General features: G+C 66.7%; 3 protein-coding genes across 4 annotated transcripts; 2 read left to right on the top strand and 1 right to left on the bottom strand.

Moving 5' to 3' along the window:
• Window positions 1–422: 422 nt before the first annotated feature.
• On the top strand, window positions 423–10,888 carry LOC118245362 (phosphatidylinositol 3,4,5-trisphosphate 5-phosphatase 2-like). Of its 2 annotated transcripts, none has more exons than XM_035541484.2 (27): window positions 423–690; window positions 860–1,285; window positions 2,174–2,237; window positions 2,969–3,107; window positions 3,186–3,330; window positions 3,532–3,672; window positions 4,387–4,474; window positions 4,791–4,877; window positions 5,160–5,264; window positions 5,352–5,466; window positions 5,546–5,652; window positions 5,934–6,036; window positions 6,412–6,608; window positions 6,705–6,822; window positions 6,906–7,002; window positions 7,148–7,286; window positions 7,361–7,460; window positions 7,695–7,783; window positions 7,866–7,947; window positions 8,037–8,126; window positions 8,209–8,325; window positions 8,438–8,526; window positions 8,723–8,810; window positions 8,916–9,071; window positions 9,167–9,239; window positions 9,315–9,777; window positions 9,894–10,888. In XM_035541484.2, exons 2-27 carry the CDS (start codon window positions 1,149–1,151, stop codon window positions 10,107–10,109), a joined length of 3,345 nt encoding a protein of 1,114 aa, XP_035397377.1. In that variant the 5' UTR covers window positions 423–690; window positions 860–1,148; the 3' UTR covers window positions 10,110–10,888. The 2 variants fall into 2 exon arrangements, with proteins under 2 accessions (XP_035397377.1, XP_035397376.1); XM_035541483.1 differs by lacking the exon at window positions 423–690 and having other exon boundaries at window positions 1,070–1,285; window positions 9,894–10,105; window positions 10,244–10,888.
• A 4,167-nt stretch (window positions 10,889–15,055) lies between these two features.
• Window positions 15,056–16,180, top strand: P2RY4 (pyrimidinergic receptor P2Y4). Its single transcript, XM_035541481.1, has one exon. It carries the CDS (start codon window positions 15,056–15,058, stop codon window positions 16,178–16,180), a length of 1,125 nt encoding a protein of 374 aa, XP_035397374.1.
• Window positions 16,181–17,617: 1,437 nt separating this feature from the next.
• Window positions 17,618–20,682, bottom strand: LOC118245361 (diacylglycerol O-acyltransferase 2-like). The gene is made up of 8 exons (XM_035541482.1): window positions 20,643–20,682; window positions 19,304–19,432; window positions 19,131–19,238; window positions 18,875–18,945; window positions 18,551–18,755; window positions 18,215–18,389; window positions 17,940–18,142; window positions 17,618–17,772 (listed from the first exon to the last, which is right to left on the bottom strand). The coding sequence occupies exons 1-8, from the start codon at window positions 20,680–20,682 to the stop codon at window positions 17,618–17,620; spliced, it is 1,086 nt and encodes a 361-aa protein (XP_035397375.1).
• Between the last annotated feature and the right edge of the window lie 1,009 nt (window positions 20,683–21,691).

Genomic DNA, 21,691 nt, shown 5'->3' on the forward strand with positions numbered 1-21,691 from the left:
GCCCTGCCGCAGCCCCCCTCCTCCCCAAACCCTCCCCGAGCCCCCGCACCCTGGAGCCAATCCCCCTGAACACAATTAGGGGTGCCCGGCTCCCTTGGGCACCCGATGCCCGCAGCATCGCCGTCCCAAAGTGGCTGGAGCTGGCCCCACGTGGGCTGCGGTGCCCCCAGGAGCAGGCGTTTCGGTCGCTGCCACCCTGAGCACACCTCAGGGTGACGCCACGCAGCCAGCTGTCCCCTCTCCTGGGGCACAACCGAGGGAAGGGGCTCGGAGAAGACGGGGAGCGGGGCGGTGGTGGAGCCCCCATGCCTCTCCCCGCCGTGCTCGGGGCGCTGGGCCCCGCATGGCCGCCGGCTTCCCCTTGCCAGCGGGGCTGGAGCAGGAGGAGGAGCGAGGAGGCTGGTCCTGACCGCGGGGAGAGCAGAGCGCAGAGAAGGAGGAAGAGCGCGGGGCGGGCGCCGTGGTGCTGAGCGGGTGGCGGGGGGACGCCGCGCGGCTGGGCCCGGCCGCCGGGGACGAGGAGCGGGGCCACCGGGGCGGGTGCTGCGTGCCCTCTGCCCTGCTGCTGCCCCACCGGGCACGACCACGGTGAGCACACTGGGAGGTAGCTCGGGGCTGCACCCCGAAAGCTCTGCTCGCTGCCCTCAGCACCCTGCCAGAGCCGCGGGAGCGCCGTGTCTGCGAGGGAGGGTGAGTGCCTCCGGTGATGTTCGGGGCCCACGCACCGGCGGGACGCCGGCATGGCCTGTCCTTGCTGTGCACCCGGACGGGATGGTGGCCCCGGGGCTGGGGTGGTGGCTTGGGGTGACCCTGCCACGGGTCACTGATGCGCGCCTCTCTGCCCTGCTGCACCCTGCAGGCTGGAGCCCCCATCATGAGGAGCAGCCGGACCCCCAGCATCCCCCCGCAGCCTCCCCGCTCCCGCTCCTGCCGCACCGCCCGGCTGCGGGGCTCGGCACGGGGCGCCCCGTCCCCATGAGCAGCGCCTCAGCGGCTGCACGTCACCCGTCGGGACCCCCAGCCGCCGCCTCGCCTGGGCGCCGGGGGGCCGGGCCCCCACCTTCGCCTTCCCGACCCACCCCCGTGGGCCGGCTGATGTGGGGCTGGGACCGCGGCACAGCGCGGCCAGCCTCCTGCCACTCGGGGGGATGGCGGCGGCCAGCTGGTACCACCGGGACATCAGCCGGGTGGTGGCTGAGGACCTGCTGGCCAAGGCCGGCAGGGACGGCTGCTTCCTGGTGCGGGACAGCGAGTCCGTGGCGGGGGCATACGCCCTTTGCCTCCTGTGAGTTCCCCGCCTCCGCTCTGCTCTTGGCATCCTTCTGGTCGCTCGATGAGAAAGGACCCGGCCCCCATCCTGATGGGGATCGGCGGGGCTGGGGGGTGGTGCGGCCCCCGCAGCGAGGCAGGGGTTTAGGGGTGGGGGCAGTAAATTATTTGACAGCCTAAGGGATGTGCACGGGATGCAGCCGCTGGTTCTGCTTCGGTCAGCGCTGACACCGGGATATCGGGGTGATGCCCAGCTTGGGTCAAGGGAAAATCCTGGCAGAAGCCTCGGCCAGGAGCCCTGCCCGGCTGCCAGCCCAAACTCAGCACCCCCAGGGGACGTGGGGGGCAGCACCCCAAGCCCTTTGGGGCTGCCCACGTTTGGGTGCCCACGCTGCCCGCCCAGCCCCTGCGTGGGACAGGAGAGGCGGCCGGCACAGCCCTCCCTCGGCGCACACAAACATCCCCTCTCTGTCCAGCCCCTGGCGCGCCGGCATCCGGACCACGGCGCCTGCTGTTAACTTCTCACATGCCGGGGTTTCGGCAGCCCAAGCGCCAAAATGTCACTGCTGGTCAGCGGCACCGTGGGGCTGGGGGCTGCGGTGCCCGCCGGGACCCTCCTGCAGCCCAGGGACACGTCCGTGGGGACAGGAGAGGCCGGGATGGTGTTGCACGGGGCGGTGCCTCTGCGGGTTTGGAAGGATGCCCCCCAGCTCCCCGTGGCTTTCCTGGCCAGGCGCGAGGTCCAAATTGCAAACACATGGTGCTGGGGAGCGCGGGGGTGCAGGGCACGCCGGGGAGGGGGGGGGGGGGTGGCGGGCAGGGCGATGATTTTATTTCCAGAAACAGGAGCTGAGTTCCTCCGTCTGCAAAGGGGACAGGGTGCAGACGCTCGGCTCTCCCCCAGGTTCCAGCGGCACGTCCACACCTACCGCATCCTCCCCGACGACGAGGGGCTGCTCTCCGTCCAGGTGGGTGGCAGGGGCCGGCTGCTCGCCGTGCACCCTCAGGAAGCAGGTGCGGAGGGGCTGGGAGGTTTGCTGCCACCTCCAGCTTCTTCTGCACGGCGCCCGGCGAGGTGGAGCCTGCAGCTCCCCGCGCCCAGCGAGCGGTGCGGTTTGCTTTTTGCACGAGCTGGCTGCAGCGCGGCACCACAGGATGTGCGAGCTTTGCACGGAGGCTTTCTGCAGCGCGGCCCGGCTGGGAACGGTGCCGCTCCGGCGGCCTCGCAGCAGCAGCCTGCTGCTGCTGCACCTGGGGCAGCTTTGCAAAATATTTTCCCCCTTCCTGTCGCTGTCACCGTCCCGGCCGTGAGAGCGGGCAGAGCATCCCCTGCTGCCCACCCACACCAGCCCAGCCCTGCAGCCCCGCTCGCTGCTGGCTTGGCCTCGTCGTTCCCCTTTGGTGTCCCTTCGTGGTTTCTCCTGGTTCCTGACCCTCTGCCACCACCTTTCTGGGTCCCTAAAACAGCCCCGCTCTGCTCCCACATGTGCTTCCCAAGGGGGTATCCCTGTCTCCTCTCCCTCCGTGTCCTCCTGTTGCCCTGCAAGGGTTGGCATCCGGCTGGCACCCACAGCTCGGCTCGGGCCCTTTTGGGGGACAGACCCCAGCCGGCACAGCAACCTGCCTGGGGGTGCCCCCATCCCGCAGAGCCCATGGACGGGGGGCACATCCCGGGCCACCGTCCCCTCTGCCTCCCCAGACCATCCAGGGCATCCAGGCCAAGTGCTTCCGCACGCTCCCCGACCTGATCGGCGCCTACCAGCAGCCCAACAACGGGCTGGTGACGCCCCTGCTCTACCCCGTGCACCGGCCCCGGGACGTGGCCGACGAGGACTCGGGTGAGCGGGGACGGGTGCTGCGGGACGGGGCGGCGGCGGGGAGGTGCCCGTGCTGAGCCGGGTGTCCTGTGCCCGCAGACGGGGAGGACGGCAGAGGGAACCAGGCAGGCAGCGCGGTCCCCGCTGGGGGGTCCGGGGGGAGCACGGGGCTCGGCGCTCCCCCTGCCCGGCCCCACATCTCGCAGCAGCTGCAGCTGAGGCTGCAGGAGCAGGTCCACAGCAGGTAACGTCCCCTTCCCTCCCGAGGGACTGCAGGGGTGGGCACGGCCATGGGGAGAGGAGCAGGGGGTGGTGGCGCTTCCCAAAAAGTAGGAACTTCGTAAACCCTGAGCGAGGTGCCAAGGGCTGGCACCGCTCCGAGCCCGGGGCTGGCACTGCTCCGAGCCCGGGCACCTCCGCTCCCAGCCACTGCCTCCCCCTGCAGCCCAGCCAGCGACTTCATGGGCTTCATGGCCGAGTACCTGACCCAGCACCTGCAGCTGGACCTGGAGGCGCTGCGCAACGGGCACCTGCAGCTGCGCCACCTCAGCACCGCCCTCGTCACCGCCTGCAGGGCGCTGCACAGGCGAGTGGCCTGGGGGTGGCAGGGCAGGGGACAGCACACGGGCAGCACTGCGGGGCACTCGCCTCATCCCCGTCCCCATCCCCATCGCCATCGCCATCCCCGTCCCCATCCCCATCCCCATCGCCATCCCCATCCCCATCCCCATCGCCATCCCCATCCCCGTCCCCATCCCCATCCCCGTCCCCATCCCCATCCCCATCGCCATCCCCATCCCCGTCCCCATCCCCATCCCCGTCCCCATCCCCATCCCCATCGCCATCCCCATCCCTGTCCCCATCCCCATCCCCATCGCCATCCCCATCCCCGTCCCCATCCCCATCCCCATCCCCATCCCCATCGCCATCCCCATCCCTGTCCCCATCCCCATCCCCATCGCCATCCCCATCCCCGTCCCCATCCCCATCCCCATCCCCATCCCCATCGCCATCCCCATCCCTGTCCCCATCCCCATCCCCATCGCCATCCCCATCCCCGTCCCCATCCCCATCCCCGTCCCCATCCCCATCGCCATCCCCATCCCTGTCCCCATCCCCATCGCCATCCCCATCCCCATCCCCGTCCCCATCCCCATCCCCATCCCCGTCCCCATCCCCATCCCCATCCCCATCCCCGTCCCCGTCCCCGTCCCCATCCCTGTCCCCATCCCCTGGGCAGCGTGTGCCTGGCAGATCATCGCCACCGTGCTGGCTCTCATGCTCATCCGCCTCTCTGCAGTGAGATCGACTTCACGTTGGCGGGGCTGGAGACCCTGGCCAGGGTGTTCGACCCCCCTGCGTCCCCTCGCAGCCCAGCCAGGGAGCAGGTGAGGCCCCGGGGGCTCATCCCGCCTGGGCACGGGGAATTCTTTGGGGTGGTTTTAGTGCCTGTCTGCACCCAAGGGTGCTGCATGCCCTGCGTGCTCCCTGGGCACTGTGTGCCTGCTGGGGACACGGGGTGGCTCCCTGCTGGGACAAGCAGGGTGGCGTTTCTGCACCTGGTTCAGGCTGGGGGGAGCTGGTCCCTGCCAGCCTTGTTGTGCACCCAGAGCTAGCAGGGAGGAGCGCACAGCCCCATCTGCTCCTGGTGCCACGCTGCTCCTGGTGCCATGCAGCCCAGCGAGCGCCCGTCCTTCTCCCCAGGGCCTCCTGGCCAGCGATCCCGACCTGGAGCTGCTCCTCAACAAGATCTCTGCCGTCAACCACCTGCTGTCATCGCTGGAGAAGAAGGTGCCTGGTCCCTGCGTGCTGCAGGGTGGGGAGGGAGGCATGGCCGGAGCCTCGCAGTGCTTGGGCAAACTCATCAGCTAACTGAGCCCTCCGGCAAAGCGAATTTCTGGGCAGCTGAGATGTCCCCATGACGTGCCAGACCCCTGGCCTCTTCCCGTGGTTAGGGTCCCCTGCCGTGGGCTCCCAGTCACACCATTCCCCCAAACTGGAGACACCTCAGCCGTCCCCAGGCCATCACCTGCCACCCATCCCGTCCCCAGCTCTCGCTCCTCTCGCTGCCAGGTGCTGAGGTCCCTGCAGGAGACGGTGTCGCGGCACAACCTGGCGCTGCCCAGCCTGGCGGCCCCGCCGCCGGCCACCAAGCCCCTGGCCGTGCAGTGCTTCGAGGTGAGGGCATGGCGGGCATGGGGTGGTCCCGGAGCTGGCGTCGCTCCTGGGTCAGGGCCGACCCGGGAACCCCTCCTGGTGCCACAGGTGAAGGTGGGCAAGTCGCAGCGGGCAGCCCTGACGGTGGACGTGGAGCTGGGCACGGTGGCCATCACCAAGAGGGGCAGCGGGTCGCCGGAGGAGACCATCCCGCAGGACAAAAGTAAGGGGCTGCCACCCGCCGGGTGCAGGAAGATGCGCTCCCTGCGCTGGGGGGTCCCTTCCTCACGGCCGGCGTTCAGTCCTGCAGCTGATTAAATACCAGAGCGTGCAGAGCAAGGTGAGGCTGGTGTACGACCGCGACCTGCAGAGGAGCCTGAGCAAGGACTTCGTCTTCCCCAGCGCGCGGGTGAGCCCCGCTGGCTGCGCCCGGGGGGTGTCCCACCAGCCCCTTTCCCCTCCTTTTTCTCCTCGGAGAGGCCGTTTTGGGAACACAGACCTGTTATTTAGCCATGCAGTGAATAGGTGGTCTCAAGGTCCAGGCCACCCCCGTGAGCCGTCTCTGGCACCTGGGGGCTGACGTCCCCCTGACCCAGCCACCTTTTAGGGTGCTGTGTTCCCCTACACCTGGGTCCAGCACCAGGGCCCTGTGCCCCCATATGTGCCCTGAGCCCCCCATATCACCCACAGAAGCGAGAAGCCTTCTGCCAGCTGCTGCAGCTGATGAAGATCCAGCACTCCAACCTGGACGAGCCCGACCTCATCTCGGTGTACGTCGGGACGTGGAACATGGGTAAGGGGCCTCGGTAAGGTCCTGTTGTCCTGGGGGGGGGACACTCACTGTGAGCCTGGGGCGGGTGCTGGGAGTCTGCGGGGAGCTGCCCTGGGAAATGCAAGGTCCAAGCTGCTCCTTGGTGGGGGGAGGATGGAGAAGACCCCAGCCTGGCCATTTTGGGGTTTGCCCTGTTGCAATTTGCTTGCGCTGTTGCTGTTGGGAGGTATGGATGCCTGAAGGGTTTCACATCCCAGCACAAGTCTGAGATGTGCACGGGTGGGCCATGGTGCTGGCGTGATGCTTCCTATCCCCAGGGGGCCCCGGAGATGCACAGGGCAGGACCTGGGGGTGGAGAGGGGCTCGAGGAAGTCACCCGCTGTCCCCGTCCCCCAGGCAGCGCCCCGCCGCCGCGCTCCCTCGCCTCCTGGCTGACCTCGCGGGGCTTGGGGCGCACGCAGGACGAGACCACCGCCTGCATCCCCCACGACATCTACGTCATCGGCACCCAGGAGAACTCCCTGGGCGACCGCGAGTGGGTCGAGTTCCTGCGCGCCTCCCTCAAGACGCTGATGGCCATCGACTACCGAGTGGTAACGGGCACCTGCTGGGGCCTCGCTGCTCCTCCAGCCCCGCCGTGCCGCTGTGGGGTGGCACCGGGGCGGGCAGCTCACCCCCGTGCCCCGCAGGTCGCCCTGCAGTGCCTGTGGAGCATCAAGATGGTGGTGCTGGTGAAGCCCGAGCACGAGCGGCGCATCAGCCACGTCCACACCTCCAGCGTCAAAACGGGGATCGCCAACACGCTGGGTAGGGAGGGGACGGGGACCCCGCGGAGCCGGGGGGCTGCCCCACGGGACTCCGAGCCCCCCCTGAGCTCAGTGTCCCTGCAGGGAACAAGGGGGCCGTGGGCGTCTCCTTCCTGTTCAACGGGACCTCCTTCGGCTTCGTCAACTGCCACCTGGCCTCCGGCAGTGAGAAGACCCACAGGTGATGGGGGGCTCGGGGGGTGGGTGTGTGGGGTGCCCCGCTGTCCCCGGCCCCCTCCCGGCCCCAGCTGGCAGGGGCAGGGTGCCCCGTGGTGTTTTTGGGGGGGTTGATGAGCGGCTGCCGTCCCCCACCCCGCGCGGCACAGGCGGAACCAGAACTACAGCGACATCCTGCGCTCCCTGGCGCTGGGCGACAAGCGGCTCAGCGCCTTCGACCTCACGCTGCGCTTCACCCACCTCTTCTGGTTCGGGGACCTCAACTACCGCCTCGACATGGACGTGCAGGTGGGTGCCCCCCGGGACCGCCCCCGGCTGCCCCCGGGCACCGCCGCTCACCGCTCCTCCCTCCGCCTGCCCAGGACATCCTGACCCACGTCACCAAGAAGGAGTTTGACATCCTGCTGGCCGTCGACCAGCTCACCCTGGAGCGGGAGAAGAACAAGGTGTTCCTGCAGTTCAGTGAGTGCAGGGGGCACGGTGGTGGCACCCAGGGACCCGCTCTCCTGGTGCCACCTCCAGCGCGTGGCGGTGCCTGCACAGCTCTGTGCGAGATGCCAAAAACCCCGGGGGAAATCGGTGTGCACCATGAACCCCCCCGGGGCAGCGTCCCTGGAGGCAGCACCATGGGAGCATGCAGCTGTTGGGACAGCCAGAAATGCTGTCCCCATGTCACCCGTGTGTCTCCGTCCCCAGGAGAGGGTGACATCTCCTTCCCACCCACCTACCGGTACGAGCGGGGCTCCCGGGACAGCTACATGTGGCAGAAGTTCAAGACCACGGGGGTGAGTTCCCAAAGCATCGCACCGGGAGAAAGCAGCCCGACCCAGGGAGGGGACCTAAATCGGCTGCTTTTCTCCTCCCTAGATGAGGATCAACGTCCCCTCGTGGTGCGACCGCATCCTCTGGAAGTCGCACCCCGAGACCCACCTGGTCTGCAACTCCTACGGTGAGCGGGACGGGGCTGGGGCTGAGCCTGGCGCAGCCGGAGCTGCCCGGGGCTTGGGGACAGTCACCGGCTGTCCCTCCCCTCTCCAGGCTGCACCGACGATATTGTCACCAGCGACCACTCGCCCGTCTTCGCCACCTTCGAGGTGGGCGTGACGTCGCAGTTCGTGCCCAAGAACGGTAAGGACAAGGGGACGGGGCCTGTCCCCGCGGGGACCCGGGCACCCATCCTGCACCCGCCGAGCCCCCGCGCCTCCCGCAGCTCCCGGCAGCAGCCCCGAGCCCCTGGCCTGCATCGAGTGGGAGAGCATCGAGGTGATCGTGAAAACCGCCAGCCGCAGCAAGTGCTACATCGAGTTTCACTCCTACTGCCTGGAGGGTGAGGTGGCCCCGCGGGGACGCAGCGCCGGGCGGGGGGCTGTGGGGTGGGCAGGCTCTGCTGCCGGCACGGGGCTGGAGCTGTGCCCCCCTCCCCGGCTCTCTCCCCGCAGAGGCTCAGCGGAGCGGGGAGAACAGCTCCCAGAGCTGCGACGTCCCCGGCTTCCTCAAGATGGGCTGGTCGGCCAAGCAGCTGCCCGTGGTACGCAACGCACCGCGGAGGGCCCTCAAGCATCCTCCTGCCTCCTCATCCCCGTCCCTCTCACCGTGCCGTGCCCGCACCCTGCACGGGGTGAACCCTGAGAGGGACAGGGGGCTGTCACTGTCCCCCGAGGACAGAGCCCAGCCGTGCACCCTGCCCCGCAGCAGCCCCCCAGCACCCCTCTCTCCTCGTGCAGCTGAACCCCATCCTGCCGGACCTGGAGTACCTGGGGGACCAGCACCTGCTCCTCAGCATCAAGGGCGTGGAGAGCTGCGAGTCCTACGGTGCGTGCAGGATGGGGGCACGGGCAGGGTGCTGCTGTGCACGGGGGGGGGGCTCGCTGGCCCCTGGAGCCACCCCATTAACGCAGCCCTGTGCTGTGCGCACAGGCGAGTGCTGCATCGCGATGAGGTCGATGATCGGCAGCATGGCCCAGCAGTTCGAGACCTTCCTCTTCCACCGAGGCGAGGAGACGGGCTCCATGCGGGGCTGGATGAAGGTCCGGGTCCCCAAGGAGAGACACAGCACCCGCGAGAGGCTCTACGGTAAGGCGACCCCGTGCCACCCTGCTCCTGCCGCGCAGTGCCCGTCTCTCCGGCACCCATGTGGGGGAAGAGGTGACACTTCTGTGCCTCTGCAGAGTGGATCAGCTTTGAGGAGGAGGACGATGCTCCGGCAGCGGACACCCCGACGTGCCCCAAGCCACCTCTCAGGTACCCCGCTGGTGCTGCCCCTCCACGCACCCCATCCCCAGGCGATGCTGAGCCCTGTCCCGCCGTGCCTCGCAGGAGCCGGCCCCACAGCCTCCCGGAGGCCAGCAGCTACACCAACCCAGCCTACTTCATCTTCGAGGGGCTCCCCACCACGTGGGCGCTGGGCACCGGAGAAGCCCCCAACACGCAGGCGGAGAGCCCGACGGGGGGCCAGCGGCGCCGGAGCCCCCTCAGGGCACGGGTCCCCTCGCCCTCGCCCCGCGGGTGCCTGCTCAGCCCCCCTGGCGTGGGCAGGCAGAAGCGACCCAAGTCGGCCATCCTGGAGAGGGATGCGCCAGCAATGGGCGACTGCTCGCTGACGGCGCTGCACATGGCCACCTGCCTGAGCCAGCTGGACCGGCTGGCCCCCGGGCGTGCAGGGGACAGCCACAAGGTGCTGCTGCGCCAGACCCACAGCGCCCTGGAGCCGCCCCCCCGGCGCTCCCCGGGGGTGCCGGGGCGCACCACGGATGCTCGCCAGCACGGCCACCCTGGAGAGGTACCGCCATGGGGAGGGGACGTGCTTTTGGCTACCGGGCCACCGACAGATGCAGGTGGGCACTTTTGGTCCCGCCGTGATGCTGCTGAAGCCTTTCCCTGTTCTTCTTTCCCCAGTGGCCCTGCGACAGGTCCCGCAGCGCTGGCGTGGGGCCGGGCCACCTCGGCGTGCAGCAGTACGAGGAGGGGCTGTGCACCCACGGCTGGGACGGCCCCGAGTTCTTCAGGTACCCCCCAGCCCTGGAGCTGGCAGCAGGGGGCTCAGAGCACACCAGCACCACTGCCCCCAGGGTCCCTGGCAGAGCCCCGCGCCCTGGGGGGAACGAGAGGTGAGCCTCAGGGCAGGGCAGGGCGCAGGAGGCCGGGGGTGCACCCGCCGTGTCCCCAGGTCCTCGTGGAGGCCTGGGGGGGTCCCCGCTCCCTCTCGGTGGCTTCCCGGCAGGGGCTCTCTCTGGCCACATGTGTAGGGATGGCACCGAGCGGGACCTGCTGGAAGCTGGGGGGCTCAGCCCTGCCCACCGCAACGCCACTCCATGGTGAGGTGCTTGGGAACCCCTCGGGGAGCCTGCAGCACAGAGCCCGCCTCAAGCCTAGAGCCTAGACCCAGACGTGTGGGACTGGGAACATCCCACAGGGGTTCTGTCGCCCACCTCGCCTGGACACAGCCAGCACCCAGGACTGGACCTCCTGGCCATGTGCCCGACCTGCCTGGGCCCACCAGTGGGGGACTGGTGTGCCTCAGCTGGACAGCCTCGGGAAGTGGACATGGGGATGGATGCTCTCCGGGTGTCGCCGCACGTCCCCGGCCTCCCTCCCCTCCCCAAAGCAATGGAAGGACCCTGCTGAGCCCCCCCAGAGAGGAGGACAGGGGACATGGGGCTAACGGAGGCCGCTCAGGAGGTGGGGACTGCTGGATGCTTTGGACCTGGAGGCCCTGAGCACCCTCGTGCCTCGGCCGCGTCAGCCGCTCCCTCGTCCCGCCGCTCAGCCTGGCTGGGCCCACGTTCCCTGAGGATTTCTCCTCCAGCAGCTGCTCCCGGGGCTGCGTTCGGTTTCTGTACGAGGTGCACCTTGCTGCTCCCACCTGCAATAAAGTCTCAGGGTTCGGAGGACGCTGGGGTGTGCGTTTGTGTGTGCAGCTGGGGGCACGCGCTGCTCCCCGCAAGCCACGGGGAGCGGCGGCACCTGGCTGGGTGCTGCCCTCCTAGAGCAGGGACCCCGCTGCTGGGGTGCTGAGTTGGCCCCAGTTTTGGGGACACTATGCCCAGAGATGGCCCCAGTTTTGGGGACACTATGCCCAGGCTGGCCTCAAGGTGGCAGTGGCCACCTTTGTCCCCAGGAGAGCCCTGCAGGTCTGGGGTGCCAGGCAGGGTCAGCACCCCCGGGGGCAAGGGCGCTGCTGGGACCCCCACGGCCAGGGCTGGATGGGGCACCCCGTGGGGCTGGGGGCTGCTGCGGTCCCTGTGGGATGGGGGCCGTGGTCCCCAGGGGTGAGGGACTGTGCTCTGTATGGAGAAGGGCATGGTCCCCGTGGGAGAAGGGCCGTGGTCCCCATGGGCGAGGGGCCGAGGTCCCTTTGGGTGAGGGACCACGGCCACCAGAGGTGAGGGTCGCCACAACCAAGGGTCCTTCGCCCCCATGGGTGAAGGGCTGTGGCCCCATGGAGGAGGCACACATGTCCCATATCCCCGGGGCTGCCACGGGGGCTGCAGCCAGCCCGAAGCCTGCAGGGGCAGTGGACGGGACGGGAGAGGTGACGGTGGGGCTGGCAGGGGCGCCTGGCACGGGTGGCGGGTGCGCTGCGGGCTCCTGCCCCCGCCTCCGCCCGCCTCCAGCCCTGCCTCTCCCGGGCACTTTGCTCCCAGCGGTGGGAGAGCAGGAGCAGGCGTGCACGGGAGGGCACGGTGCGGCACGGCACGGCACGGCATGGGGTGGCACACCAGCAGGACCCCCGGCCCCATGGCGCACAGGCGCTCCCCGGGGGTGCCCCGTGGCTGAGAGACACCCCAGCCCCGGACTGCAGGTGAGATGGGGGTCCTGGGGGTGGTGGTGGGCAGCTGGACGGCCCCACCACGGCCCTGCAAACCTCTGGGGACCCTGTGGGCACTGCTTTGCCCCCTCCAGGGATGGAGGGGGCATCCTGGGGTGGAGGGTTGGGGGGATCAACCCGTCCTCCCCGTGCCTCCTGCCGCCCCTAAATCCCTCCGTGCATCCTCCTCCCGAACGCACCACTGTGCTCCTCCACCACCAAGGGCCTTCACCTCTCCTGGTGCAGCCACCTCCTCTTCTTCACCTTCCTCTTCATCTCCCTGAAGTGCTGTCTCCTCCGAGGGCAAAGCCACCCCTTGGGCTGCTACAGCTTTGCCTGATGCTGCCGGCTCCTGCCCCAGGACGAGGAGCCTGTCACCCGCCGTCCCGCTGAGACACCTCGAGGCAGGGGACGAGCCTGTGGGTGTGGGACGTGGTGGGCTTTGCCCAGGGCGCTGCACAGCTCCGGTGCTGCTGGAGACCCCGGGGAGGACACAGCTCCTGCTCGGGCAGCTCCCGTGAGCGGAAAAGGAGCAAAAAGAAATCAGGTCACGCTCCCCTGGTGCCAGGGCTTTGGCTGGGCGAACCACGTGGCGATTAGGGACAAGGGTCCTTCTGCAGTGTGTTTTGCATAATTTCCCCTTGTTTTGCAATTTCCAAGGGCTTAAGAGGGAAGAAAAGCCCCGTGTGTTCCGCGGCCCGGCAGCAGCCAGGCCCCAGCCTCACGCCGCCCCGAGCCCCCTGGCTCCATCTCTCTGCCCCGTCTCCGAAGGGCAGCGCATGTCCCCGCCGTGTGGCCCCGCAGGTGTCCCCAGCCCTTTTCGCCTCTGTCACCCTCTTTGTGTGCCATCTCGCTGTCCCCACCAGCAGCGCTTGGAGCAAGGGGAAGGCAGGCTTCACGCCTCATGCAGCCGCAAAGCGGGCAGGGCAGGACCCAGCATCGCGCTCCCGGCTCCACGTCCCTGTGTGCCGAGCATCCAGCTCCCTCCCAGCCCCGAAGGAGAACCAGCGCTGGGCTCGGAGCCTCTGCTCTGCGGCCGGGCCCTCCTGGAGGAGTGCACGGAGAAAGTGATGGGCAGGGAGAGCCTGGCTGGGGACGTCATCGAAGAGCAGGAGTGAGTAGGCAGTGACGTGGCCCCGGGTGGGGGGGGTGTAAATCAGAGCAGTTTAAACCGCTGACTTTGATCGTGACTAAGATGAGGAAGCAGGAAGCCTTGCCTGCTGAGATCGAGACTGTCAAATGCCATCTTCTCTTGCAATTTGATTTGTCAGTGGTTTTCTCAGGGGACGCTTGCCCAGGAGCAGCTAACTCGCACTGCTGCAGGCAGGCTGTCCACGGGCCTTTCGTATTCGCTTGCGGAAGCTGAGTACCTGCCCTCTCCGCAGGGCCGTCCAGCACCACGCTGCTGCTCAGACTTTTCCTTGTGCGTTTCTTACGTCAGATTATTTTATTTATTTTTTTAATTGGATTCTTCTTACCTTACTCATTTGTTGACCTGCTTCATGGAAACTGGCTTTGGTCACTGAAACCTGCGGCACGGCTGCTCTGACAGGGCTTCGTGTTGCATTGCTCCAGCTCACGCGTCCTCAGAGGTTGGAAGAGGAAAGAAATCTCTTGGTCCCTCCTGTCCCCGTCAGCATCACGGCTCGGGGAGAAGCAGCAGTGGGATTGGGACCAGCAGCAGCCCCTCCGGAGGGTGCCCCGGCCAGGCAGGGTTCCCAATCCCTGCTTTTTCCCTCCCGTTTGCAGGGGAGCTGAGCGAGCTCCCGCTGTTAATGTTTGATCAGGACCTGCCTGTGCTCTCTGAACTCACCCCATCGTCAGGCTGCCCGCGGTGGGAAGGAAGTGCCAGGGCGCTTGGTTTGGGCCCAAAGCCGCGTTCAGCCCAGAACTCAAACAAAGAGCAGGGGGTGCGTGCGGCGCACAGGGGCTGGTCCCCCGGCCTGCCGCCTGCCTGCCCGCCCAGCTGCCTTGGATTGCTTTATGATCATCTCTGTAAACTCGGGGCTGTCTCCGCGGGGCCAGGGGCAGGACAGCCGGCGGCTCACCTGAGCCACAGATGCGCCCTGCGGGAGATTCCTGCCAGCCACGCTCGCTGCAAGAAGCCGCGCGGCTCGGTGGTGGCGAAGGACAGGGGTAAAGGGGATGGGGGGAGAGGGAGATGGGGGGGGGACCCTGGGGTGATGCCGCCGTCTGCTCACACCCCCAAACCAGCAACCCCCATTGCAGCCCTGAGCCGAGCCCTGCTCCATCCCAGTGCCCACCAGGACTGGGCTGACACGAAGGGAGCACCTCCCCGGTGCCACTGCCACCAGACCGTGGTGCCGGTGGCCTGGAGGGGGTGGGTTCTGCTGCAGCCACCCCCTGCCCAGGGGGTGCTGAGGGGCCGGGGAGCTGGGAACCCATCTGGGGCAGCGGCTGGAGAAGCTCCCTCTGCCTGCCAGAGCAGCGGGCGCTGAACTTTAGACGTCTCGAGAGGCGAACGCGACCATTTTACAGCTTGCCCTTGCCTCTCGCCCCCCGGGACCGATTTGCCGGGCCGCTGAGAATCCCGGTCTTTGATCCAAACAATGCGCGAGGGGGAAATGTCCCCGATGGCTTCGAACTTGCGCTGTCTCGGGCTGGGGCTTGGCTCGGGCACAGCTCCTCTCTGCACCGCTTAGATCATCGCTCTCCTAGGGAGAGGAGCCGGCAGCTGGAGGCCCCTCGCTGTCCAGGGACACTCTCTCCCAAAGGCTCCTCTAACAGCCCTCCAAGGATTTCTCCGGGCCATGGTACCCCCCCCTAGACAAGCCTTTCTTCTCCTCCCGCCTTTCTTCTGGCAGGGACCCCTCTGGGACCGGCAGCATTGTCAGGATGGTGCCAATTAGGCTGAGCTGGCTTCCAAGAGGCTGCGCTGGCACCGAGCGGGGCTGCTGTTGCTCATCAAGGTCTCATTGTTCGCCGCGCCGCGGGTCTGCTGGCCGGGCCCGGGCGCCCTGCCCGGCTCCGTGCGGCGCGGGTGTCACGGCGCGCCGCTCCGAGGGATGGTCCGCGGGTGTCACTGGGGGGGCTCCGAAGGGGAGGACGTGTCAAGCTCCAACCCTGGAGCTGAGAAAAACCAGAGAGGCATCAAAGTGGCCGGAGCTCCTGGAGGGGGGGCAAAAATCTGGCATCTTTGGCCGCCTTCCCCGCTTTGTGCCTGACAATGGCTGGGATCAACAACTAATGTGTTGTTATTAACTGCTCCCCCAGATCTGGCTGGGAGAACATGGCCGCTCCAGCGAGGATGTTCCCAGTTGCCCTGTGGACACCGACTCCGACTCCCTGGCCGGGAGGGAACAGCACGGCCGCAGAGGAGGCGAAGTGCGTCTTCAACGAGGAGTTCAAGTTCATCCTGCTGCCCATCTCCTACGGCATCGTCCTGGTGGTGGGGCTGCCCCTCAACACCTGGGCCATCTGGATTTTCGTCTCCAGGATGAGGCCCTGGAACGCCACCACCACCTACATGTTCAACCTGGCCGTCTCCGACACGCTCTACGTCCTCTCCCTCCCCACCCTGGTCTACTACTACGCCGACCGCAACAACTGGCCCTTCGGGAAGGCGCTCTGCAAGATCGTGCGCTTCCTCTTCTACGCCAACCTCTACAGCAGCATCCTCTTCCTGACCTGCATCAGCGTGCACCGCTACCTGGGCATCTGCCACCCCATCCGCTCCCTCAAGTGGGTGAAGACCAAGCACGCGCGCCTCATCTGCGTGGGCGCCTGGCTCGTCGTCACCATCTGCCTCATCCCCAACCTCATCTTCGTCACCACGAGCTCCAAGGACAACAGCACCCTGTGCCACGACACCACCAAGCCCGAGGAGTTCGACCACTACGTGCACTACAGCTCCTCCGTCATGGCCCTCCTCTTCGGCGTCCCCTTCCTGGTGATCGTCGTGTGCTACTGCCTGATGGCCAAGCGGCTCTGCAAGCCCAGCTTCTCCAGCCCCGGCCCCCGCGTGCCCTCCTTCAAGCAGCGCTCCATCAAGATGATCATCATCGTCCTCACCGTCTTTGCCATCTGCTTCGTGCCCTTCCACATCACCCGCACCCTCTACTACACCTCCCGCTACTTCCAAGCCGACTGCCAGACCCTCAACATCATCAACTTCACCTACAAGATCACGCGGCCCCTGGCCAGCATCAACAGCTGCCTGGACCCCATTTTGTACTTCATGGCGGGGGACAAGTACCGGGGACGGCTGCGCCGGGGGGCAGCCCAGCGCCCCCAGCCCGCGCCCACCTCCCTCCTGGCCCTGGTGTCCCCCTCGGTGGAGAGCAGCGTGGTGGGCAGCTGCTGCACCAGTGACCCCCGAGGGATGGGGACGGCGCGGAGCGGAGGCGGGCGGTGAGGGGCGAGGCAGGGGAGCGCTGCGTGGGACCCCTGGTCCCCCAAACTTGCCCGGAGTACTGACCACAGGCCCGAGGGTGGGCGGCTGTGGGGCACGTCCCATCCCATGGCATTCCTGGGGACACACGGGGTGGGCAGGTCACCGAGAAGATGGCACACCTGTCCCTCCCCAGGCACGCATGGCCCTCCTGGTCTGCTTGATAGCAGCCTGCAGGGGCCAGGCTGACTTTGGGGACAGAGAAGGAGCACCCCTGCCTCTGGGGGCGGTGACACATGGACAGCCAGAGCGGTGGCCATGGACCTGTCTGGAGTCTTCCTTGAGCCTTTGCCACTTGACCCAGTGCTGCCAGTGGATGGGGCCAGGGGTCGAGCCTCCCACTGCTGATGTCCTGCATGGTCCCTGCAGTGGGGACATGTGGGGGAGAGGTGCGGATCTATGTCTTGGAGATGTCCCCATCACAGCACTGTCCTTGGGGAAGGCTGGGGAGGGAGGTGGTGAGGGGATGTGCTGCTCATGGCCCCCAGTAAAGCACCTTCCCCTTCTCCACATCGTGATGCGGTCCTCCCTGTAGCAGAAGGAAGAGGGATGGGATGGCTGCGGCGAGGGGACAGTGACATGGCCCCTCTGCGTGCTGGCACTGGGGCAGGCATGGGGCCAGGGTGCTGGAGTGGTGGCACGGCTGTGACAAGGGACAGGTGGTGAAGGACTCCTGGGGAATCTGCCTTTATGGGTGTTTGCTTTCCAAATGTTTACCCAGAGCATTTGTTTAACCAGGTGCCTGCGTAAAGAGGAGCAGGCTGGAGGTGGTTATCAGCGCTGGTGACTCCCACAGCAGCCTGGGATGGGACAGGCAGAGATGGGGCTGTCCCTGCCCTCCCATGGCCCCCCCGGTCCTCCCCAAGCATGGGAAAGGGAGCCCAGAGCATCGTCAGGGTGTCCCCCCCCAAGCTGTGACCTTGGCACCTCCAGTACCACAAAGCCCCATCCTTAATGCCCACGTATCCCAATGCTGTGCCCTGACCGATCCGGCACCCCCAGCACCAGCAGGACGCAGGGAGGGGGGTGGAAATTTGTATTAGGGAACGCACCCAGCCATGCCGAGGTCACTGTCACCGGTGCCCAAGCCTGGGTGTTCCCCCACTCCACGGGGGGACATCTCCCCAGCCTGGTCCTGCCCACCACGGGGATGCCACCCCTGTGACCTCCTTCCTCTTCCTCACGACACCCCGTCCCCTCCCTCTGCTCACAGCCTCCTGGTCAGCTTGGGGGGGACCGTGCCCACTGCTGGCTGGCACCCCCACGGGTCCTCACCAGCCTTCGGGTGCCACGGGAGGAAGAGGAGGAGGGGGAGCCGCAGGGCCACGCAGCAGCCCCGCGTTCCCGCGTGTCCCCCGCGCCGGGCGGGCTGAGACCCCCACCCGCCGGCGCCCGCCGCGCTCACACGATGCGCAGCTCGTCCGCCTCCGACAGCCCGTACTTGGTCTTGTTCTCGTTGAAGAGCTTGAGCAGGGAGCGGACGTACATCTCGTGGTACATGTCCACCGTCTCGTGGCTCGGGTCCTCGATCTTGGGCACCATCACCGGCTCCCCCACTGCCGGGAAGGGGGAACCCCGTCAGATGGGAGGGCGCGGGGCAGCGCTCAGCTCATCGGGGCCACGAGCTGGGCTTTGCCTTCCAACATCACCCAGGGCACGGGGCATCCTCCTCCTCCTCCTCCCTATGCCCTCAGGTCCCAGCAAACGCACTGGAGGTGCTCACCCACGGTGGTGATGGGCCTGGCGTAGGGCAGGAAGCCCCGGGACCGCACGGAGGTGAGGCCCCTGCCGTAGAAGACGCAGGGGGCAAAGCCCATCATCTTCTGGAAGCGCTGCTGGATGCTCCTCATCCAGCTGCCCTCCTCAAAGACCACCTGGCGGAACAGGTCGTTCTCCCCGAAGGAGAAGGAGGGGACGAGGTAGGCCCTGCGGAGGGGAGATGGCAGGTGGTGAGGGGGCACCGGGACCCCCGTCCCCGTCGGTGTTGCCCGTGCTCACCCGTGCTGCAGGGCCATGCGGACGAAGCCCTTGCGGTTCTTCAGGATGAGCGTGGTGATGCCGGGGCGGCAGGAGAGCGACTCGGCTGCGCCGCCGATGACGATGGCCACGGCGTTGCCGGTGCCGTTCTTGGAGAGCAGGTACCCGATGGCACGGCGCGTCACGGGGCACAGGCCTGCAGCGGGAACAGCAGCACTGTGTGAGCACAACGCCACGGGGACGGGGGCCGTGCGAGGGACCCCACAGTGCAAAGGGTCCCCCTGCTGCGGGAGAGACCTTGGGGGAGTGGGGCGCAGGCACGGAGCCCCCCTGCCCGCGGGCATTGCCTCCGCTCACCCCCGCTCATCAGGTACTCCCTGAAGAGGGGCAGGCGGAAATTTCCAGCCAGGGTGGTGAGGAAGGGCCGGATGCCCGGGAACATCTCCGCGAAGCCGGTGGAGCCCGTGATGAAGTTGCAGAAGGCGCCGACGCAGAGGATGCCGTGGGGGTGGGAGCCGATGATGTAGTTGTGGCTGGGGGACAGGTCGTGCGTCTTCACCAGCTGCGGGGACAAAACGGGCTCGGGCAGGGGACACACGGAATAAAGAGCCTGGCCCAGCACAGGCAGCCGGGTGCCTCCTTTTGGGTGTGAGCATCCCCACCTGGCACCCCCCTCCGTACCTTCACGGGGAAATAGTCCCGAAAGTGCCTCCACACGGGCCATCTCCGCAAGCACGGCAGCCTCCTGCCACCTGCGAACCACACAGGGACAGACGGGGTAAGTAAAGCCCATCACGGCAGGCTGATCGCTAGATAATTCACGTGGACCCGCTGCATCCCTCTTTCTGCCATTTTTTGGCAGGAGGAGGACGTGACCTGTTTGTTGTGCTGAGAAACGGGGGGTGCCCCACCTCCCCGCACATCTGCCACGCCGTACCTTTCTCCGGCGTGTCCCAGTCAAAGATGACCCAGGCCAGGTAGAGCGCGGAGATGGGCCAGAACTTGGTGAAGACCAGGTAGATGAGCAGCAGCAGGCTGACGGTGCCTGCGGGACGGGGACGGGTGAGCCGGTGCGTGGCCGCCCCCGCCGCCCCCCGCCGCCTCACTCACCCAGCAGCAGGAAGCTGAGCACCCACTGGAGCACGGCGAGGAGCTGGAGCCAGGCGCGCACGTCCCGCTGCGAGGGCCAGGGCACGGCGAGCAGGGTGCGCAGGGCGGCCGGGAGGCTGGCGCGGCTGCCTGCGGGGACGGGCAGGCTCAGCAGTGTCCCTGTGTCCCCCCCCCCGCCCCCGCAGTGCAGAGCCACCGAGCTGGGGATGGCCCCGGTTCAACTGATGCTGGGGAGCGGGGAGGACGGGCTGGGGGATGCCCAGCCTCGGGCCAGCATCCGCCCCCCAGCAGTGCCAAGGACAGTGGCAAGGGGTGAGGCAGGGGAGGGGTGGCCGTCCCCAGCACCAAGCCTTGTCCCTGCAGGGCCAGCACGGCCCCGCTCCCTCTGGCTCGGCCCTGGTGAACCATTAACCGCCCCGGCGGGGCGCCAGGATCCAAACTCCAACGCACGGCCCCATCCCTCCTCCCCGAAACGGGCCCGAGGTGCCTGTCCTGACGGGCAAAGGTCCGGAGACCGCCTCAATGGCATGCAGCGGGGCTTGGGAAAACAACCCAAAATCAGCAGCGGGAGAGATGCGCGGGGCAGGAGAGGGGGGACGGAGCTGTCCCCATCCAGGATGGCCACCAGCCCCCAGGTGGGGCTGGCAGCGGAGGCTCAGCTCATCCCAGCTCAAACCAAACCATCGATGGGGCAACTGGGATGAACAAAAGGCCAGAGCCACCCTCAGTGGGGAAGGATGGTCTTCCCTCTCCCCCAAGCGCTGGCCCCACTCCGAACACCCCCTGCTCCACCACATTCCCAGAAACCCTCCAGCCCCATGGCTTTCATCTTTCCCAAGCCCAATGATTTTTACAGCAGACACAGCTCTGCCTCGCCCACCTATGCGTACCCAAAAGTTGCATTTTTAGACATTTTCATGCCACCTCCCCCCACCCCAAGCACTCCACGAATCTCCAAGACCACACAACAGAAAAACATCAACCGAGCAATGGGCAAAGCCCAGCAACTGTGCCAGTCCCCAGACATCCCCAGAGCCTCCTCCGAGGAATTTGGCCTCCGTGGCTCTGGGCGGCGTGGGGACCCGGAGGAGAATTTGCAGCATCTCGCAGGAGGAATGTTTCCTAATGCATGGTCGGCATTAACTTAAGAAATCCCACTCCTGTTGAGCAACTTTATGTTCTCCTCTGGTGCCACTAACCCCAAATCGCTCCAAACACCTCCCTTTCCCCTGAGCAGTCTAAAGCAAATAGACAACAGTGACACCAAGCACTAATTGCCGGAGCCGATACAGCGCCGGAGCGTTAGGAACCATTAAACACGCTTCAGGATATTTCTTACCGCTCAGATTTTGGGAACAGGCTGCAATGATTGTTTTCATGGTGGCGGGGAGCTCTGCTCCAGAGCCCAGCTCAGCAGGTTAAAAGGCGAGTTTGGAAATCCCAGCGGCGATTGATCGCTGGTCCAGCCTCAGTAACCGCCCCGGCCGAGCTGAGGGAGGCTGCACGCACGGAGGGGAGCGGAGCGGAGCCGGCTGGCGGGGCCAGGACAAATCCTGGGGCTCCTTGGGAGGAGGAGAAGCCACGCAGAGCACTGAGGAGCTCCTGTAAAAGGGAGCTCGGAAGGGCACAATCAGCAGCACTTCTTGGCGGTGCCGGCAGCCACCGTCCCCCAGGGAATGGTAGCGTCCGTGCCGTGGGTATTTCACAAACCGCTGTCACGCTCCGACGGTATGACGCCCTCGAGAGACGCCTCAAAACGTCACCCCGATGCTCCGTGGGGTGGGACGCAGCTTGGCGAGCCGGCCAGCGGCCAGAGCCAGCACCGTCCCCTCCTCTCCCACCCACGTTGGCGTATACCAGCCCTGGAAGGCTGGGGAGGTGCCCGGGGACCCAACCTTCTCCAGCAGTTCACCGGAATAGTCTTCATGGTGGGCCATGGCTCTGGCTTGGAGAACAGGCATGTGAGACTAGAGGGATTGGGTGTAACTAAACCAAAACACATAGGAGAGATCCACTTCAAAAGGCGTGAAGAAAAAAGAAACAAAGGCAGCAGAAGCAGCCCCAAGATGGGGCTCCAGGCCAACAGCGAAGGGACAGTGAGAAAAGACAGGATCCCATCCAGCAGAGCTACGTCTTAGGACCTGCCTCCACAGAAGAACTTGCCGGGAAGAGCAGGCTAACAGCAAATGTAGGAAAGGGGTAAATTGATGTATAAGATTACATGCGTTGTTAAAGCAAAAAAAAAAAAAAGTTTTGGAAGAAAGGTACAGAACCCACGAGGAAAACACACACACACAGCACATGCATAATCCTTTTCTAGTAAATCAGAGCAACAATATCTGGAAAAAAAGGGGGCAACTGCATCCGTTGAAGGCTACATTCAGCATC

The sequence above is a fragment of the Cygnus atratus genome, chromosome 13 (assembly GCF_013377495.2).
Source record: "Cygnus atratus isolate AKBS03 ecotype Queensland, Australia chromosome 13, CAtr_DNAZoo_HiC_assembly, whole genome shotgun sequence".
Taxonomy (NCBI): Eukaryota; Metazoa; Chordata; class Aves; order Anseriformes; family Anatidae; genus Cygnus; species Cygnus atratus.

What these genes read in the sequence shown, in the direction of transcription:
- P2RY4 (XM_035541481.1), top strand. Translation starts at nt 15,056, where the DNA reads ATGGCCGCTCCAGCGAGGATGTTCCCAGTTGCCCTGTGGACACCGACT.
- LOC118245362 (XM_035541483.1), top strand. Translation starts at nt 1,149, where the DNA reads ATGGCGGCGGCCAGCTGGTACCACCGGGACATCAGCCGGGTGGTGGCT. An exon ending in AGGGGCTGCTCTCCGTCCAG is followed by an intron (nt 2,238 to 2,968) that starts GTGGGTGGCAGG and finishes CTGCCTCCCCAG; the next exon opens with ACCATCCAGGGCATCCAGGC. An exon ending in GACCATCCCGCAGGACAAAA is followed by an intron (nt 5,467 to 5,545) that starts GTAAGGGGCTGC and finishes GCCGGCGTTCAG; the next exon opens with TCCTGCAGCTGATTAAATAC.
- LOC118245361 (XM_035541482.1), bottom strand. Translation starts at nt 20,682, where the DNA reads ATGAAAACAATCATTGCAGCCTGTTCCCAAAATCTGAGCG. An exon ending in CTGTTCCCAAAATCTGAGCG is followed by an intron (nt 19,433 to 20,642) that starts GTAAGAAATATC and finishes CCGTCCCCGCAG; the next exon opens with GCAGCCGCGCCAGCCTCCCG. An exon ending in CTGGGACACGCCGGAGAAAG is followed by an intron (nt 18,946 to 19,130) that starts GTACGGCGTGGC and finishes TGTGGTTCGCAG; the next exon opens with GTGGCAGGAGGCTGCCGTGC.